The sequence below is a fragment of the Hylobates moloch genome, unplaced genomic scaffold, assembly GCF_009828535.3.
Source record: "Hylobates moloch isolate HMO894 unplaced genomic scaffold, HMol_V3 SCAFFOLD_1, whole genome shotgun sequence".
NCBI lineage: Eukaryota > Metazoa > Chordata > Mammalia > Primates > Hylobatidae > Hylobates > Hylobates moloch.
In genome coordinates, this window is record NW_026652276.1 from 231,329,879 (window position 1) to 231,348,697 (window position 18,819).

Genomic DNA, 18,819 nt, shown 5'->3' on the forward strand with positions numbered 1-18,819 from the left:
CTCCTCCCTCTCCCCATCCCACCCTTGCACCCCTCCTCCCTCTCCCACCCCTGTACCCTTCCTCCTTCTCCCCGTCCCACCCCTGCACTCCTCCTCCCTCTCCCCCATCCCACCCCTGCACCCCTCCTCCCTGCCCCCCACTCCCATCCCACCCCTGCACCCTGGCCTGTCCTGACCTTTGCACTCCCTCGACCCAGGATGGGCCCTGCACCCCAAGACGCTGCCTGGGCTCCCTGGTATTTCCACGGAAACTACAGGGCCGGCCCTCCCCCGGCCCCCCGGCCCCTGAGCAGCTGCTAAGTCAGGCCCGCGACTTCATCAACCAGTACTACAGCTCCATCAAGAGGTGACAGCTTCCCGGACGCCACAGCCTCCCTTGTCCCACTGAGGCCCCAGAAACCCCGTGACGACCTTCCCATGACCCACTCCCTTCCCAGATCCTAACACCACGTGGGCCCCTCCAGCCCTCCCTCAGCGCTTGCACAAAGCCTGGAGGAGGGCCTCCCTGTCCCACACAACTTCCTGCTTGTCCCCTTCGCACCCCTTTCCTCCCCAGGAGCGGCTCCCAGGCCCACGAACAGCGGCTTCAAGAGGTGGAAGCCGAGGTGGCAGCCACAGGCACCTACCAGCTTAGGGAGAGTGAGCTGGTGTTCGGGGCCAAGCAGGCCTGGCGCAACGCTCCCCGCTGTGTGGGCCGGATTCAGTGGGGGAAGCTGCAGGTGCGGCCGGCCAGCGAGTGAGAGACCCGGGCACTACCAAAAGGGGAGCGGGGTGGCGGGGCAGTTTCTAAGGCTTCCCCGGGGCTGGGAGGTCCCAAACAATGGGGGAGATCCTTGCCTGTTCCCTTAGAGACTGGAAAGGTAGGGGGACCGCCCCACTCTCAGCACCCAGGGAACCTCAGCCCAGTAGTGAAGACCTGCTGCTGCAGGCCCCAGATGAGCCCCCCAGAACTCTTCCTTCTGCCCCCCGAGCTGGTCCTTGAGGTGCCCCTGGAGCACCCCACGTGAGCACCAAAGGGATTGACTGGGTAGGATGGAGGGGGCCATCCCTGAGCCTCTCAAGAAGGGCCTGCAAGGGGGTGCTGATCCCACACCCCAACACCCCCAGGCTGGAGTGGTTTGCAGCCCTGGGCCTGTGCTGGTACGCTCTCCCGGCAGTGTCCAACATGCTGCTGGGTATTAGGCCCTATGGTAGTGCCTTGGCTAGAGGAGGGGAAAGATGTCTAGACCTGCTGCAGGGGTGAGGACAGCTGAGCGGAGCTTCCCTGGGCGGTGCTGTCAGTAGTAGGAGCAGCCTCCTGGAAAAGCCCTGGCTGCTGCTTCTCCCCCAAGAGAGAAGGCTTTTCCCGCCAGGCCAGTCCAGTCCAGCCCCTCACCCACACCCACTGCTCCCCTAGTTCCCCTGCCTCAGCCCGCACCCTCCCTCACACCCCAGCCCACAGACTCGGGGCTGGCCTTGGTTACTGGAATGCTTGTGACCACGGCACTAAGAGAAGTAAGCTGCCCCATGGGGGACTTGCTGCGTCCCTCCCTTGACCCCAGGCTGGTGGTCCCTGCCACTCCCCTGCCCCTGTCACTGACATACGTTTCCTCTCCCCTCAGGCAGGAGTGGGACCTCCCAGCCTCCTCCTGGGGCTTCCACTCAGAATGTCAGGATGAGCAGGGTCCTAGGAGGCCCCTGGTGCAGCCTTCCCTTCCCACCATCCATGTGCTCAAAGAGAATCAGATGGCTGGCTGGGTCACCCGTCCTTTCTTGAATGCCGCGGATCATGGGGGATTTGCTGCCCACACTCCTAGGCGGCCTCTTAGACATCCGTTGGTGCCTAACCCAAGCATCAGTTTGGCAGAGGCTGAGTCCCTCCTCTGTATTGGATACCAAGTCAGCTTCCGTAGGGATGGGGAGACACCTGGCCCAGGGAGGAGATGAGGAGCAGCCCGGATGGTGCTACGTATGTCAGAGAGCAGGGCAGGAAGGGATCAGTGTGGATGCCAGTGGTCAGGAGGGTGTCATGGAGTGAACCATGGCCCCTGCCTCCTCACCAGCAGCTCCTCTGGGGCTGATACTCAAGACCCCCCATCTCTCTCCTCAACCTCTTCTCCCGCTGCCTCGGCGGGCTCAGGTGTTCGATGCCCGGGACTGCAGGTCTGCACAGGAAATGTTCACCTACATCTGCAACCACATCAAGTATGCCACCAACCGGGGCAACCTTCGGTGAGTGTCCCCCACCACGCCAGGCCCCAGCCTTCTTCCCAAGGCGGGGAAGGCGGGGCTCTGACCAGCTCTTTCCCCATGCGTGCCAGCTCGGCCATCACAGTGTTCCCGCAGCGCTGCCGTGGCCGAGGAGACTTCCGAATCTGGAACAGCCAGCTGGTGCGCTATGCGGGCTACCGGCAGCAGGACGGCTCTGTGCGGGGGGACCCAGCCAACGTGGAGATCACTGAGGTGGGCACCGAGGGCCACCCATGAGGGTGTCCCCAAGGTGGAGAATGAGGAAACCAGTGGGAGAAGGCTCGGGGGATCCAAGCAGGAAGAGGGGAGCCTCGGTGAGATAAAGGATGAAAAACACCGAAGGAGGGGTGCCTGGGTGGTCATGGAGACCCAGCCAATGAGGGATCCTGGAGATGAAGGCAGGAGACAGTGGATGGAGGGGTCCCTGAGGAGGGCATGAGGTTCAGCCCCAGGCCCCCTTCTGGCCCGCTCCCCACAGCTCTGCATTCAGCACGGCTGGACCCCAGGAAACGGTCGCTTCGACGTGCTGCCACTGCTGCTGCAGGCCCCAGATGAGCCCCCAGAACTCTTCCTTCTGCCCCCCGAGCTGATCCTTGAGGTGCCCCTGGAGCACCCCACGTGAGCACCAAAGGGATTGACTGGGTGGGATGGAGGGGGCCATCCCTGAGCCTCTCAAGAAGGGCCTGCAAGGGGGTGCTGATCCCACACCCCAACACCCCCAGGCTGGAGTGGTTTGCAGCCCTGGGCCTGCGCTGGTACGCCCTCCCGGCAGTGTCCAACATGCTGCTGGAAATTGGGGGCCTGGAGTTCCCCGCAGCCCCCTTCAGTGGCTGGTACATGAGCACTGAGATTGGCACGAGGAACCTGTGTGACCCTCACCGCTACAACATCCTGGAGGTAAGGCTCGGGGTGGGGCTCAGGCACCGAATGTCCCTGTCCAAGGTGGGAGTCTGGCTCTCACTCCATCCCCAAAATGCCAGCCACGGGGACAATCAGAGCAGGTCCAGGGTTGCCTCCTAAATGGGAACTGAGGACAAGCTCTAGAACCACTGAGGCAAAGGGGTAGTGGGTGGGAGGGGTGTGTGTGGGGGTGTGAGTGGGTGAGGGTGAGAGTGTGGGTTTGTGGGGTGTGTAGTGGGTGAGTGCGAGTGTGGGTTTGTGGGGTGTGTAGTGGGTGTGAGACTGTGGGTTTGTAGGGGTGGGTGAGTGTGGGTGTGTGGGGGTAGGTGGGTGTGGGTTTGTGGGTGTGTATAGGCAGTGACTGTAAGAGTGTGGGTTTGTGGGGGTGACTGTGAGAGTGTGGGTTTGTGACTGTGGGTTTGTGGGGTGTGTAAGGGGTGAGTGTGGGTGGGTTTGGAGGGGTAGGTGAGTGTTGGTTTGTGGGGTATGTAGGGGGTGTGTGTGGGTTTGTAGGGGTAGGTGACTGTGGGTTTGTGGGGTGTGTAGGGGCGAGTGTGAGAGTGTGGGTGTGTGGGTGTGAGTGTGGATGTGTGTAGGCGGTGAGTGTGAAATTGTGGGTTTGTGGGGGTGGATGCGAGTGTGGGTTTGTGGGTGGGTGTGGGTGTGAGTGGGTGGGTTTGTGGGGGTGGGTGGGAGTGTGTGGGTTTGTGGGTGGGTGTGGGTGTGAGTGGGTGGGTGAGTGGGGCATGGGGATGGGTGTGAACATGTAGCTGTTCTTTCAGGCATAGGACCCATAGCTCTAGAGCTTTCATCAGATTCTCAAAGGGGACCTTGACTCGGAAAAGGTTAAGACCCATTTTAGAGATGAGAAATTAAAGCCTGGGGCTGAGGAGCGACTGGCCCGAAGTCCCTCTCTGCTCTGAGGTGCCTTCACAGGCAAAAACCTGAACCAGCCCACCAGGCAGCCAGGCCTCCCAGTGGACACCACCCACCTCACTCCTTCCAGCCATGCATGGGAAACAGAGATGATCTCCCCACCCCACCCCCGTCACCTCTGTCCCTACCGATGCCACACACCCTTCTGTCCCAGGATGTGGCTGTCTGCATGGACCTGGATACCCGGACAACCTCGTCCCTGTGGAAAGACAAGGCAGCAGTGGAAATCAATGTGGCCGTGCTGCACAGTTACCAGGTGCACGGGCCCAGGCTGGCCAGGAAGGCAAAGGGTTTGCGTACGGGGGCAGCAGGGATGGGGGATGGAGGAGAGGCAGCCATTTAGAAACTAGGGCAGGACTTGGACAGGCAGAAGAAGTTCCGTAGTCCCAGTGCCATGGCGCACACTGGCCTGCGGTTCGGGGACAGGGCAGGTACTATTCCAGGTGCTGTCATCTGGTGGCTTACTGTGTGCCAGGGACCCTGCTGTTTACTGCATGCCCAGTCATGCTGATTCTCAGGGCACACTGGGTATCAAAGTTTGTGGGACCCACTGGATCCTGGAAACAAATACCAGGATCAAGGGCACACCAGGAGTCGTAGCTTGAGGAAGCCAGGGCCTGCTGAGAATTTCTGTGGGCTGTTTGGTTTGGGGGCCAGGCATACAGATGCTGGAGATTAGAGCTGCTGTTGCATGTTGAACTTGGAGCATGACCATGCATGATGCAGTTTGGGGTGAGGGTGACATTGTGGTTTGAGGGGACTCAGGGTGTGTTAGATATGGGGTAATCTAGGGCACATTTGATTTGGGGTGACCTGAGTGGTGGAGGAAGAATGGGCGAGGTCTGTGGGTCTGGTTTGAGCCTTTGCCCCTCTCTCTCCCTTCCAGCTGGCCAAAGTCACGATCGTGGACCACCACGCCGCCACGGCCTCCTTCATGAAGCATCTGGAGAATGAGCAGAAGGCCAGGGGGGGCTGCCCTGCAGACTGGGCCTGGATCGTGCCCCCTATCTCAGGCAGCCTCACTCCTGTCTTCCATCAGGAGATGGTCAACTATTTCCTGTCCCCAGCCTTCCGATATCAGGTGCCCACCCTAACTGGCTCTGCCAGCCTGGGCCCAGCTCTAATTCTAAGCAGCCCCTGGGGACCTCTAACCTTTCCTTTTCTTTACCTCCCCTCCCAACCCCATCATCTCTCTGCAGCCAGACCCCTGGAAGGGGAGTGCCACCAAGGGCACTGGCATCACCAGGAAGAAGACCTTCAAAGAAGTGGCCAAGTGGGTACCCTAGGAGCACCGCTCTCCACCACACACCCTGGGGGACCCTGCCCCAGCAGCATTCTGGGCCTACCACTCAGTATCCCAAAACCCTGTTTGAGGGGGTTGAACCCTTGCCTGGGGAGGCCCTGCCTCTGTGCACCTGGGACACCCTCACGCCTTCCTCTCCCACAGTGCCGTGAAGATCTCCGCCTCGCTCATGGGCACGGTGATGGCGAAGCGAGTGAAGGCGACAATCCTGTATGGCTCCGAGACTGGCCGGGCCCAGAGCTATGCACAGCAGCTGGGGAGACTCTTCCGGAAGGCTTTTGATCCCCGGGTAGGGCTGAGCCCAGGGGAGCAGGGAGCTAGAAAGAGGGGGCTCTATCAGCATCTCCAGGGGTACCCTGGAGGACAGGAAGTGTTACAAATCAGGATTCATGAGGAACCCGGAACCACAGGTGTTCAGAGATCAAGTTGGGGCCTGAATCTTGCGTTGCCAGGGAGGCCAGAGTGAGGAGGACAGGCCCTCCGGGGGCCACAGCACCCAGGACATCTGTCTTCCCACCCACAGGTCCTGTGTATGGATGAGTATGACGTGGTGTCCCTTGAACACGAGACGCTGGTGCTGGTAGTAACCAGCACATTTGGGAATGGGGATCCCCCGGAGAATGGAGAGGTGAGAACTTCCAGGAAAGGGACTGCTGGGAATGAGGAGAGACTCAGAATTGGAGTGACTGGGCAGGAACCCTGCCCAACACACACACACACACACACACACGCACGCACGCACGCACGCACGCACTCCAGGATGGAAAGGGAGATGCTAAGGAGATGCTAAGAGACCCCCAGAGCCTGAAACCCCACACAAGCCACACTCCCAGCCCACCCATGTGGCTGCCTCCCTACAAGCACATTTGCTTAACTGCGTCCCCAAGTCATTTCCATTATCAGCACAAGTTTTTAATACAAGGAAGGCACGTCCTGGCTGACCAAGAGGTTAGACCGTGCTCGGGCACTGACAAGAAAAACAGAGATACGTCACTGGGGGCGGCTTCTAGGATGCGGGTAATGTTTCTTAATGGGATACTGGTTACACAGGTGCGTTCAGTTTGTAAAAATCCATAGAGCTGTACATTTACAACATGTACAACACTATTCCAGCATTTTCTTTTCTTTTCTTTGTTTTATTTATTTGGGAACCTATTTATGTTGCCCAGGCTGGCCTTGAACTCCTAGCCTCAAGACATCCTCCTGCCAGAGGCTCCTTTTTCAAAAGAAGAAATAGAGCTCTGTTTAGATGCCAACATAGATTAAATAACTTCACTTTTTAAAAAGAAACATAAAGCTAGAGTACCATCATTGAATTCCTTCTCTTGCAAGCTTAGGTATCTCTGAGGTGCCCCAGGCTAGGCTCATTTCTGAGTCTTACCTGCTCCAGCTTCTAGGTGTTAAAGGCCTTATTAGCACTAAGTACTTCCTCAGTACTCTTTTTTCTTTTTTCCTTTGAGACAGGGTCTCACTTTGTGGCCCAGGCTGGAGTGCAGTAGTACAATCACGGCTCACTGCAGCCTCAACCTCGTAGACTCAAGCAATCCTCCCACTTCAGTCTCCCAAGTAGTTAGGACCACAGGCGCATGCCATGATGCCTAGCTAATTTTTGTATTTTTTGTAGAGATGGGGTTTTGCCATGTTGCCCAGGTTGGTCTCTAACTCCTGGGTTCAAGCAATCCACCTGCCTCAGCCTCCCAAAGTGCTGGGATTAGAGACGTGAGCCACTGCACCTGGCCCTCAGTATCTTAAGCAAGTTTGAATCTGGTGAAAGCCTTTTTGCTGCCTTAGTGCCCATTTCAGCCCTCATTCTGACCTACCTTTTAAAGAAAAATAGCACCAGCAATTGACTTTTTTTAGCATAAAGTTGTATAGACACCCATATAACCTACAGCCTTCACAAGGCATAGCACATTTTCATCACCCTAGAAAGTTCCCTCATCAGTTCCTCACGTGAATCCCTTCCCAGTCTGTCTCCCTGCCAGAAGTGTCTGTCACCACAGATTAGTTTCACCTGCTCTAGAACGGCACCTAGATGGAAGCACGCGGTATTACGGCGTCTCCTGCTGAGTCTGTTTTTGAGGCGCACCCGTGTTGCTGCGTGACTCAGTATTTCACTCATTCTGCTGCTGAGTGCCGTTCATTGTGTGAATATCCCCAGTTTGTTTATCCATTCTCCTGTTGGTGACACTTGGGCTGTTTCCAGGTCGGGGCTATTATGAATAAACCTGTTATGAACATTCTTGTACCCGGCTTTTGTGGGCTTATGTTTTTATTTCTCTTGGATAAATACCTAGGAGTAGAATTGGTAGGTCATAGGGTAGATGCATGTTTAATCTTTCTCTTTTTTAAAAAATAAAACTGCCAGGCCAGCCGCAGTGGCTCATGCCTGTAATCCCAGCACTTTGGGAGGCCCAGGTGGGTAGATCACTTGAGGTCAGAAGCTCAAGACCAGCCTGGCCAACATGGCAAAACCCTGTCTCTACTAAAAATACAAAAATTAGCTGGGCATGGTGGCGCACGCCTATAGTCCCAGCTACTCAGGAGGCTAGGCGGGAGAATTGCTTGAACCTGGGAAGTGGAGGTTGTAGTGAGCTGAGATCACGCCACTGCACTCCAGCCTGGGTGACAGAGCAAGAATTCTACTCAAAATAAAATACAAATAAATAAAATAAAACTGTCAAACAGCAAAGCAAATTAAAACTGCCCTTTAAGATCTGTGCAGTTCAATGTATGTTAATTTTATCCCAAATTTTTAACAAATCTAGGAATACAGCTCACAGAAAACGGGGTATATTCACTAAAAATAAGGAATATTTATAGCAAATTTGTTTGTAATACCCCACATTGGAAACAATTCAAATGACCATCGACAAAAACATAAATTGTGGTATATTCAAGTGCCATATCACACTAAGTGTGAACGAAACACAACCACACACAACAGTACAGGTGAATCTCAAAAAATGTGAAGAGAAAAAAAAGCCAGACCAAAGAATACATACTGTACTACAGGGTTCATTTTATATAAAGTTCAGAAACAGGCAGAACTAATCCATGGAGTTAGAAATTAGGAGAGGAGTTAGTCACTGAGCTGGGGGTGGCAGTGACAGGAAGGAGGCACGAAGGTGGCTTCTAGGATGCGGGTAATGTTTCTTTTTTTGTTTGTTCGTTTTTGTTTTTGAGATGGAGTCTCACTCTGTTGCCCAGGCTGGAGTGCAATGGCGTGATCTGGGCTCACTGCAACCTCCGCCTCCCCAGTTCAAGCGATTCTCCTGCCTCAGCCTCCCGAGTAGCTGGGATTACAGGTGCCTACCACCATGGCCAGCTAATTTTTGTATTTTTAGTAAAGACGGGGTTTCACCATGTTGGCCAGGCTGGTCTTGAATCCCTGACCTCAGGTGATCCACCCGCCTCAGCCTCCCAAAGTGCTGGGATTACAGGCGTGAGCCACCATGCCCAGCCATGGGTAATGTTTCTCGATGGGATGCTGGTTGCACAGGTGTGTTCAGTTTGTGAAAACTTATAGAGTTGTACATTTACAACATGTGTGCACCTCTGGACTTGTGTTGCACATTGACAAAACATTCAAAAATAAAATTCAAATCGTGCTTGCTAACTCTGGCGAACTTGGGAACCAGCACCCAGAGGCATCTGCAGTTGAACACCAGAGGCAGTTCCTTCCAGCTTCCTTCCCCCGGGAGGTCTGCTTGATGCTGCTTCTTCATGGCAGCACAAACAGGGCCATGGTCTTCTGAGGAGGGTGACCTGCACAATGTCTGCTAGTGACCAGGACACTGCCGAAGGAACTGAGAGTTTGTCTACCCATGAAATCCACTAAAACAGGAAAGATTTGCCCTAGCCATTGTTAGCCGGGAGTGAGGAAAGAGCCGTGCCCTCCCCTGCAACTGCAAGGATGATCTGCCTGCCCCAACAAGTGGGGATTCAGCAACTCCACTTCTAAGGATTACCCGGCTGAAGCATTTAAAAGTGGGAGCAAGGCACACGTACAAGGGCGTTTGAGAGCACTGTTCCCAGACCACCGAGCTGCCCTTCAGTCTCAGTGAAGTACAACATAGCCATTAAAAAGACTGAGGTCATGTTTTGGGAAATCCAGGCAGGAGGATCGCTTGAGCCCAGGAGTTCAAGGCCAGACTGAACAACACACAGTGAGACTCCATCTCTTCAGAAAGTTTAAAAATTAACCAGGAGTGGTGGCACGCACCTATAGATCTAGCTATTAGGAAGGCAGAAAAATCCCTGAAGCCCAGGAGTTTGAGGTTACAGTGAATTATGATGGAGCCACTGCACCCCAACCTGAGCAACAGAGCAAGACCCATATCTAAAAACAATAATACTACTTACATCAATATTGTTGTATTGACCTGGAAGGATGTCTGCGATAAATTATTGATTAAAAACAAGGAAGTACAGGATGGTACCACTTTTACTTAAAAAAACTATAAATATGCACATGCACATAAGTTCAAGGAAAAAGGGCTGGAAGGTTAACACCTGTCAATGGCGCATATGCCTGGAGGGAAGATGGGGTGCTCTTTCTCATCACTTTACACATTTCTGTAATGTCATTTTTCAAAAACATCAGATCGTTTTTTTAAAACAAATAAAAAGTAAAAGTTATAAATCAATAATAATGAGGGTCAGCTGGTACAGTTTTAAACTTCTATGTAGTTTGAAATGAAACAAAACTAACGCTGATGCAAACACTCCCCTCGCCAGAGCTTTGCAGCTGCCCTGATGGAGATGTCCGGCCCCTACAACAGCTCCCCTCGGCCGGAACAGCACAAGTGAGTTGGGTGAGAGTTTGGGGGAGCTGGGGGAGCTGACGCATTTGGAGACACAAACAGAAAGGGAGTCTGCAAAGCTCTCCCTCTGTGCCTCGAGTCGTTTTCCCACCAAAAGCCAGGGCTCCAGGATGCCCTCCCTTCCAAGCTGGAACGGCACTCCAGACCTGCCTGCTTCTGAGGGCCGGGACAATCCTGAGGTCTTCAGAGAGGGGGGTGTGGTGTGGCAGGGCCCCAGGCTCGGAACCCCAGGGATGCTGGCCCTCAGCCCCTCCCAAGGGCGGGGCCTTTCCTGTCCCAGAGGTAGAGAACCTGAAGCTGTCCCTGGGGCTGGGGCTGGGCCTAGGCTATGTCCCCAGGGCTGTGACAACCTTGTCTTTGTCCTCTCTTGCCAGGAGTTATAAGATCCGCTTCAACAGCATCTCCTGCTCAGACCCACTGGTGTCCTCTTGGCGGCGGAAGAGGAAGGAGTCCAGTAACACAGACAGTGCAGGGGCCCTGGGCACCCTCAGGTCAGGACCTCACCAAGAGGGGTGCAACGGGTGGGCAAGCTGCCTGGGCAAACGTGGGCTGCGAAGGGAGCTCCAGTGACAACCCCTGCACCCCAGGTTCTGTGTGTTCGGGCTGGGCTCCCGGGCATACCCCCACTTCTGCGCCTTTGCTCGTGCGGTGGACACACGGCTGGAGGAACTGGGCGGGGAGCGGCTGCTGCAGCTGGGCCAGGGCGACGAGCTTTGCGGCCAGGAGGAGGCCTTCCGCGGCTGGGCCCAGGCCGCCTTCCAGGTGAGCCCAGCCCAGCCACTATTCTGACTCCTCCCACCTGGGATGCCTCCTCCTGCCTCACTCTGCCCTGATTCTGTTTGGTTCTTTGGTCCCTTCCTGTTCCTTCCAAAATCCACCCTCATCTCTCCATGGCATAGCCAGCTCTTCTGGGTCAGGGGCAGAGGATGACATGGCCCTGCCGACCAAAGGGGGTGCCTAGCCCAGGCAGAAGTGCAGCCGAAAGAGAGCAGGCAGGGAGGGCCCTGGCAGGAGGGAGCTTCAGCCAGGCACAGGCTGGGCCTCATGAGTGGGCACACAAAGGGAGGGGGTGCAGGGCAGGGCAGGGGACCCCACCCAGGATGGGCAGGATGGAGGGAGAAGGAAGGGACGGAGAGAAGGTCAGACAGAGGCAAGGGCTGAAGCTGAGGCCAGCACAGAAGCCACAGGAAGTCAGAGGCCAGACAGCCTGGGGCGGTGCCTGCACCGCAGAACTGGTCCGGGGCCAGGGGCCAGGCATGCAAGCACAGGGAGAGGTGGATCCCTGGGGGCTGTGGCTTTTTAAGCCTGGGCTTCCTCAGAGGCAGCGCTGCCTGTCTGGGGATCATGTCTGCAGTTGACAGGGGCTCAGTCTCCCCAGTGCCACACTGTTCAGGGCAGTGCTGCTCTCCCGGGGCCCAGGCTGGAAGTCAGCAGATTTGCCTTGATTGGAGGAGGAGAGCATCCTAGGAGGAGGGGGAGGGGGAGGGCTACTTCAGGGACCCGGAGGTCAGGCTGCAGAAACACATGGGGCCCTGATTGGGAAGAAGGGAACGGAAAATAAGACTTAAAGAATTTAAACAAAAAGAGCCATTGGAGCGGGATGAGACCACATAATAAGGTTTTGGGAATAGGACTTTAGAGGCGTAGGATCCATTACAGCATCACCAAACCAGAAGCAGGAAGGCTGAGCTAAGCAGAGCGGCAGCAGTGGAGATAGGAAGGAAGGGAGGGAGGAGGCCGAGGAAGGAAGGAAGAGATATAAGACTTCACACACATCACAAAAGAAAGATTAACAGGATTTGGTGATATGAGGCTCAGCCAATCACGGGTGAGCCCTGGATTTCAAGCCTGGGACTGGCCCAGCAGTTTTCCAGCTGTGTGCCTGACCAGGAGTCGACAGGATCCACACCCTCCCAGGTATCTGCCCCGTGGGGTCCCCTCTGCCGCCCGAATTGTGCGTCCCTTCCCAGGAGCACTTAGTATCTGCACGCACTTTGTAGAAAGCTAAAGGCTTTACATAAAGTATCTCATTTAATCTTCACCAGAACACAACGAGGTGTAAAGATGGGGAAACTGAGGCATGTCACTGTAAGTACGGGATTCGGAATTTGAATGCAGGTCTGAACACACAGACGCCTTCACAGAGCTACTGTGTACCAAGCACTATGCTTCTCGGATCACGGGATTAACACGCACCAGATAAGGAACGATGCACCAGTCAGGACGTGCAGAGAAGGAGCCAGCCGGGTCCCTGGGCCCAGCGGCCAATCCATGAAATGGGCTGGCGGAAAAGGTGCTGTCGTTGGCGCCGGCCTCAGCCACTGGGGCTGCCAACCCTCCAGGAGCAAGATGCAGTGAAGCCGCCCAGGCGCCTCACTAGGGCGACCCCTGGTGGCAGGAGGTCCTCAGCCCTCACCGGCCTATCCCGCAGGCCGCCTGTGAGACCTTCTGTGTGGGAGAGGATGCCAAGGCCGCCGCCCGAGATATCTTCAGCCCCAAACGGAGCTGGAAGCGCCAGAGGTACCGGCTGAGCGCCCAGGCCGAGGGCCTGCAGTTGCTGCCAGGTGGGCCCTGCCCTCACCCTAACCCGGCTGGTTCTCTGAGGCCCCCACACCCCGGGAGTAAAGCACTCTGGGGCCAGGCCCTGCTCCCTAGCTCAGGCTGCCTCGTCTGCCCCTCCCCGCCTCCAGGTCTGATCCACGTGCACAGGCGGAAGATGTTCCAGGCTACAATCCTCTCAGTGGAAAACCTGCAAAGCAGCAAGTCCACGTGAGGACGACGGCTTTACCGCCCCCCAACCCCTGTCCTGTACACCCTGACCCTGGACCCTCCTCCTCCCACATTCTCCCACCCCCACCCCTCTCTGACTCCCCATAAGTGCCCCTCTCCCCACCCCCAGGAGGGCCACCATCCTGGTGCGCCTGGACACCGGAGGCCAGGAGGGGCTGCAGTACCAGCCGGGGGACCACATAGGTGTCTGCCCACCCAACCGGCCCGGCCTTGTGGAGGCGCTGCTGAGCCGCGTGGAGGACCCGCCGGGGCCCACTGAGCCCGTGGCAGTAGAGCAGCTGGAGAAGGGCAGCCCTGGTGAGGGGCAGCCTGGGATGCAACAGGGTACACCAGCCCCATGCCCAGCCCCACCCCCGGCCCCAGGCCTCCAGGAGCTCAGGACCCGATCCAGGGGGTGGCCACCTCCTCCACAGCTCAGCAGGCAGGCTCAGAGCTGGCTGTGCTGCCCACTGCCGGGCTAGCCTTGTTGCTGGACCATCCCCACACCCTCAAATGCACCCCCACCAAAAGGCTGTCCCCTCCCTCCGGGCTCCTCTCCAAGGCTCCCCTAGCAATCTAGCTTGCTCTGGAGCTGGCTCTGGGGCTATTTGCTGCCACATCAATGCCTGGGCTTTATTTAAAATAAGGGGGTGGAGTCAGAGGCAGAGGAGCCCAGACCAACCCAGTCCAGCCAGGGGCCCCCAAACAACACACTGAGGCTACCCAGATAGGCCCACCCCGCTGCTCAAGGACAGGCTCTCTAACAGTCACCAAAATACAAACATCAGCCCAGGTACTGCAGTCCTGCTGGGCCCTGTCCTCAGAGCTCCCTGTGCACTATCCCCAGGTGGCCCTCCCCCCGGCTGGGTGCGGGACCCCCGGCTGCCCCCGTGCACGCTGAGCCAGGCTCTCACCTTCTTCCTGGACATCACCTCCCCGCCCAGCCCTCAGCTCTTGCGGTTGCTCAGCACCTTGGCAGAAGAGCCCAGGGAACAGCAGGAGCTGGAGGCCCTCAGCCAGGTTGGGGGCCACCCCAGTGAGGCACAGGGGCTAGAGAGACGGGATGAGCTGGGGGGGCCCCAGTGGCAGGAAACCCCCATGCAAAGTCTCCCCTGGACTTTCTTCTCCTGGCCGACATGCACTGGTGCTTTAAGACCCAGCTCCTCAGGGAGGAATTCATGGCTGGATTCTCCAGGTCTTACAGAAAGCTCTATTGGCCTGAACTGAGGAGGGAGAAACCCTAAAGAGGCCCGGGGGGGGAGGGGTCAAGAAGGGAGGTTACTAGGAAGGGCTGTGGGGCCCCCAACCCACTGCATCCTGCCCTTTCAGGATCCCCGACGCTATGAGGAGTGGAAGTGGTTCCGCTGCCCCACGCTGCTGGAGGTGCTAGAGCAGTTCCCATCGGTGGCACTGCCTGCCCCACTGCTCCTCACCCAGCTGCCTCTGCTCCAGCCCCGGTACTACTCAGTCAGCTCGGCACCCAGCACCCACCCAGGACAGATCCACCTCACTGTAGCTGTGCTGGCATACAGGACCCAGGGTGAGGCAACGAGCAGCAGCAGGCCTGGCCACAGCAGGGGTGGGACCGGCCTCTCTCTGGCCGCTTACCGGCCTCTCCTTCCCACCCCCAGATGGGCTGGGCCCCCTGCACTATGGAGTCTGCTCCACGTGGCTAAGCCAACTCAAGCCTGGAGACCCTGTGCCCTGCTTCATCCGGGGGTAAGTGAGATGGAGGACTTGGTGGGGAGCTGCCCAGGGTCAGGGTGGCAGCTTTGGTGAGGAGTGAGGATTGTCACTGGTGAGGGGTGTTACTGGAAACAGGAAGGAGCTCTGTAACATGTCAAGGATGTGGTGTCATTAGGTCACTTCAGAACTCTGGCTAAGCTTTGGCTCTCTCATTCATCTGGACTCAGAGTTCTGGCCTGAAACTGCAGCTCTCAGAGCCAGAGCTGGGATCAAACCGGCTGGCCCTGTGGCTTTCCGAAAGCTTCTGTGTTCCTCTCTATGTCCCTGGGCTGTCTGATGTTGGGCAGCATGGCACCTGGGAACTACAGTCACTAAATCCTCACTCAATCCAGGGAGAACTACTAGTTAGGGTTAAGACGACCCTTGGCCTTGGTGTCACCAAGGACTCAAAGAAGGCAAAGGCTCCCCCCCTCCAAGAGATGGAGTCTTGCTCTGTCACCTAGGCTGGAGTGCAGTGGTACAATCTCGGCTCACTGCAACCTCCGCCTCCTGGGTTCAAGAGATTCTCCTATGGCGTGAACCTGGGAGGCGGAGCTTGCAGTGAGCCGAGATTGCGCCACTGCACTCCAGCCTGGGCAATAGAGCCAGACTCTGTCTCAGAAAAAAAAAAAAGAGATTCTCCTGTCTCAGCCTCCCAAATAACTGGGATTACAGGCACCCACCACCACGCCCGGCTAATTTTTGTATTTTTAGTAGAGACGGTGTTTCACTATGTTGGCCAGGCTGGTCTAGAACTCCTGACCCCATGATCCTCCCGCCTCCGCCTCCCAAAGTGCTGGGATTACAGGCATGAGCCACTGCACCCGGACCGAGGGTGAAGGATTTTAAGAGACCCTTCCTTCATGCTGTGTCCAGAAGTCTTGCCCGCTCTTGCAGCCAGGAACCAAAAGTCCTGGTAGGACTGAGAACAGTTCCTAGGCTGCCATCAGCTGGGCCTGGTGACTCAAATCCACCCAGGTGGCTAAATTACAAATAAACCGTACGCATCTACTGAACATAAACTAAATACCACTATTAAGGATACTTAAATAAACACACTCAGCGAACCCATTATGAACTGAAAGTGTCTTTCACCCTCCCCACATTTTCTAAATCCCCTGAGTCATCTAAGTATTCTTCAATCCAAAATGAACTATATTTCCTTTGGCGCAATCTCCAGAAACCAGAGATCCAAGGAGTTTCGGCAAGTAGAGTTCCTTTTTTTTTTTTTTTTTTCTGCGATGGGGGAAGTCTCTTTATGTTGCACAGGCTGCTCTCAAACTCCTGGGCTCAAGCAATCCTCCCACCTCGGCCTCCCAAAGTGCTGGGATTACAGACGTGAACCACTGTGCCTGGCCCAGAGTTCTCTTAATAAACCCATCATGCTTCCTACGAGCCAGACACTGCTTTAAGGACTTGAGCTTGGGTCCTCCTTGCTCCACCCACCCTGCATGGTGAGAATGGTGGGGCAGGGAAGGCAAAGGGGACCTGATGGAGTGTCTCTCCTGCCAGGGCTCCCTCCTTCCGGCTGCCACCCGATCCCAGCTTGCCCTGCATCCTGGTGGGCCCAGGCACTGGCATTGCCCCCTTCCGGGGATTCTGGCAGGAGCGGCTGCATGACATTGAGAGCAAAGGTGAGGCTGGGGACTAAAGGACTGCCTGGAGGGAGTCACAGTCTAGGGACAGAGGGGTGGGGCTAGAAGGCAGGAAATAGATAGGAAAGAGAGGGCAGGAAACAGAGGCCACAAAGCTGAAAAGACGCTCATGAGACCAAGGGGAGGGCAGGTACTGAAGGCAAGGGCTGGGCCCTGTGTGTCTAGCTTCCTGGTGCCTGGTACATAGTAGGTGTTGACTGGATTAAGGACAAAGGAAAATAGAATCTTCGAAGGGACTAGGGCTAAGACTCAAAGAAGAACTGCCCAAGGTGGATTCTTGACTGTGCCAGAGCTGACCGAGGTCTGTCCAAGACCTAAGGATGCTACAAGGTGTTCAGATTGAGCATGGGGTGCCCAGGGTGGTCTGTCAATCAAAAGAAGAGGGTTGTGACTGGGAGGAGAGTTAAAAGTGTGGGAGAATACGAAGTGGGAGCAGGGAAGGGGACTGCGATGTCACACAATGCAAAGGGCATGGAATTCTGAGTCCCAAGCCGCGCATTCTAGCGCAGCTCCACCAGGGGCCACCACCTCACCCGCGCTTCCCTTCCCTCTGTAAATCAGGGCTGTACAGGGTCTCTGTGAAAGCATTCTGCACTCCCTTAGAGATGAAACAGCCAAAATAATGGTGGCTTCAGCCCAAAACGCTGGGCTGCCAGGCTGGGCGATGGTGGCCTGTGGGGAGGCCCCATTAGCACTGTGCCCCGGAGAAGAGCCTTCCCAAGCGCGGGGTTGCTTGCAGGGCTGCAGCCCACTCCCATGACTTTGGTGTTCGGCTGCCGATGCTCCCAACTCGACCATCTCTACCGCGACGAGGTGCAGAACGCCCAGCAGTGCGGGGTGTTTGGCCGAGTCCTCACCGCCTTCTCCCGGGAACCTGACAACCCCAAGGTGTGAGACCCTGAGGGCGCAATGGTAACCTGAAGATAGGGAGACAGGGGAGGACTCGCGCTCTCCAGCGGGGCACACCGACCATGGCCCTCCCGTGGCCTCCCACGACCACTCAGCCACCCCTGCACACTCTGGCCCACCCTCGTGCCCCTCTAGGCCCGCCTCCTCCCGCCCCTTTGGCTCTGACCCTCTTGACACGGTCCCAGGGCACGCAGGCCCCACCTGGCCCGCTCCGGAGACTTTCACGCCCAGGGCCAGCCGGCAGCCCCGGGCTGCGCCCCCGCGCCCATCCCCACCAGGGCCCGCTCTAACCCCGCCGCCCCGCAGACCTACGTGCAGGACATCCTGAGGACGGAACTGGCTGCGGAGGTACACCGCGTGCTGTGCCTCGAGCGGGGCCACATGTTTGTCTGCGGCGATGTCACCATGGCAACCAACGTCCTGCAGACCGTGCAGCGCATCCTGGCGACGGAGGGCGACATGGAGCTGGACGAAGCCGGCGACGTCATCGGCGTGCTGCGGGTGCGGAGGGGCGGGGCGGGCCTGAGGCGGGGACCAGGGCCCGGGCGTGCGGGGTTCCTGCTAAGGTCTCCGAGTCGGGTTCTGATCCACTGCGCTCTTTTCCGACAGGATCAGCAACGCTACCACGAAGACATTTTCGGGCTCACGCTGCGCACCCAGGAGGTGACAAGCCGCATACGCACCCAGAGCTTTTCCTTGCAGGAGCGGCAGTTGCGGGGCGCAGTGCCCTGGGCGTTCGACCCGCTCGGCTCAGACACCAACAGCCCCTGAGAGCCACCTGGCTTTCCCTTCCAGTTCCGGGAGTGCGGCTGCCCGACTCAGGTCCGACGGACCAGGATCAGCCCCTCTCCTCCCCTCTTGAGGTGGTGCCTTCTCACATCTGTCCAGAGGCTGCAAGGATTCAGCATTATTCCTCCAGGAAGGAGCAAAACGCCTCTTTCCCTCTCTAGGCCTCCGGCCTGGGTCCGCCTAAATCTGGAAGGCCCCTCCCAGCAGCGGTACCCCAGGGCCTACTGCTACCCCTTTTCTGTTTCTTAGGCGAGTGTTAGATTCCTCTTATCTCTCTCAGGATTATCTTACCTGTAAAGTCTAATCTCTAAAGTATTTATTATCGAAGATTTACCGTAAGAGACTGTGCCAGATGTTACGAGAACTACTAAAGTGCCTAACCCAGCTCATGTGGATTACAGTTTTTTTGTTTTGTTTGTTTGTTTGTTTGTTTGTTTTGAAATGGAGTCTCCCTCTGCCACCCAGGCTGGAGTGCAGTGGCGTGATCTCAGCTCACTGCAACCTCTGCCCCCCAAGTTCAAATGATTCTCCTGCCTCAGCCTCCCGAGTAGTTGGGATTACAGGTGCCTGCCACCGCGCCCAGCTAGTTTTTGTATTTTTAGTAAGGACGGGGTTTCACCATGTTGGCCAGGCTGGTCTTGAACTCCTGACCTCGTGATCCACCCGCCTCAGCCTCCCAAAGTGCTGGGATTACAGGTGTGAGCCACTGTGCCCGGCATGGATTACAATTATAAAATGACCAGATTTCTGTTTTAACCTGTGCAGTTGTGGGTATGTG

At 56.7% G+C, this 18,819-nt stretch overlaps 1 protein-coding gene across 2 annotated transcripts in view; it reads left to right on the plus strand.

Moving 5' to 3' along the window:
- Positions 1-18,571, plus strand: part of NOS3 (nitric oxide synthase 3) — a 20,744-nt gene extending 2,173 nt beyond the window's left edge. Inside the window, exons 3-26 of one of the 2 annotated variants that reach the window (XM_032762186.2) lie at positions 198-346; positions 557-719; positions 2,120-2,211; positions 2,301-2,442; positions 2,708-2,847; positions 2,952-3,126; positions 4,220-4,321; positions 4,952-5,146; positions 5,265-5,338; positions 5,513-5,657; positions 5,892-5,996; positions 10,109-10,176; positions 10,569-10,685; positions 10,782-10,956; positions 12,626-12,758; positions 12,885-12,963; positions 13,094-13,281; positions 13,811-13,983; positions 14,293-14,503; positions 14,595-14,682; positions 16,201-16,322; positions 17,083-17,231; positions 17,559-17,753; positions 17,862-18,571. In XM_032762186.2, coding sequence (XP_032618077.1) covers positions 198-346; positions 557-719; positions 2,120-2,211; positions 2,301-2,442; positions 2,708-2,847; positions 2,952-3,126; positions 4,220-4,321; positions 4,952-5,146; positions 5,265-5,338; positions 5,513-5,657; positions 5,892-5,996; positions 10,109-10,176; positions 10,569-10,685; positions 10,782-10,956; positions 12,626-12,758; positions 12,885-12,963; positions 13,094-13,281; positions 13,811-13,983; positions 14,293-14,503; positions 14,595-14,682; positions 16,201-16,322; positions 17,083-17,231; positions 17,559-17,753; positions 17,862-18,023 — 3,342 coding nt within the window. In that variant the 3' untranslated portion in view covers positions 18,024-18,571. Of the gene's footprint in view, positions 1-197; positions 347-556; positions 720-2,119; positions 2,212-2,300; positions 2,443-2,707; positions 2,848-2,951; positions 3,127-4,219; positions 4,322-4,951; positions 5,147-5,264; positions 5,339-5,512; positions 5,658-5,891; positions 5,997-6,832; positions 8,719-10,108; positions 10,177-10,568; positions 10,686-10,781; positions 10,957-12,625; positions 12,759-12,884; positions 12,964-13,093; positions 13,282-13,810; positions 13,984-14,292; positions 14,504-14,594; positions 14,683-16,200; positions 16,323-17,082; positions 17,232-17,558; positions 17,754-17,861 lie in introns of those variants that run through there. The other variant, XM_032762190.2, reaches the window with a different exon arrangement.
- Positions 18,572-18,819: the final 248 nt, after the last annotated feature.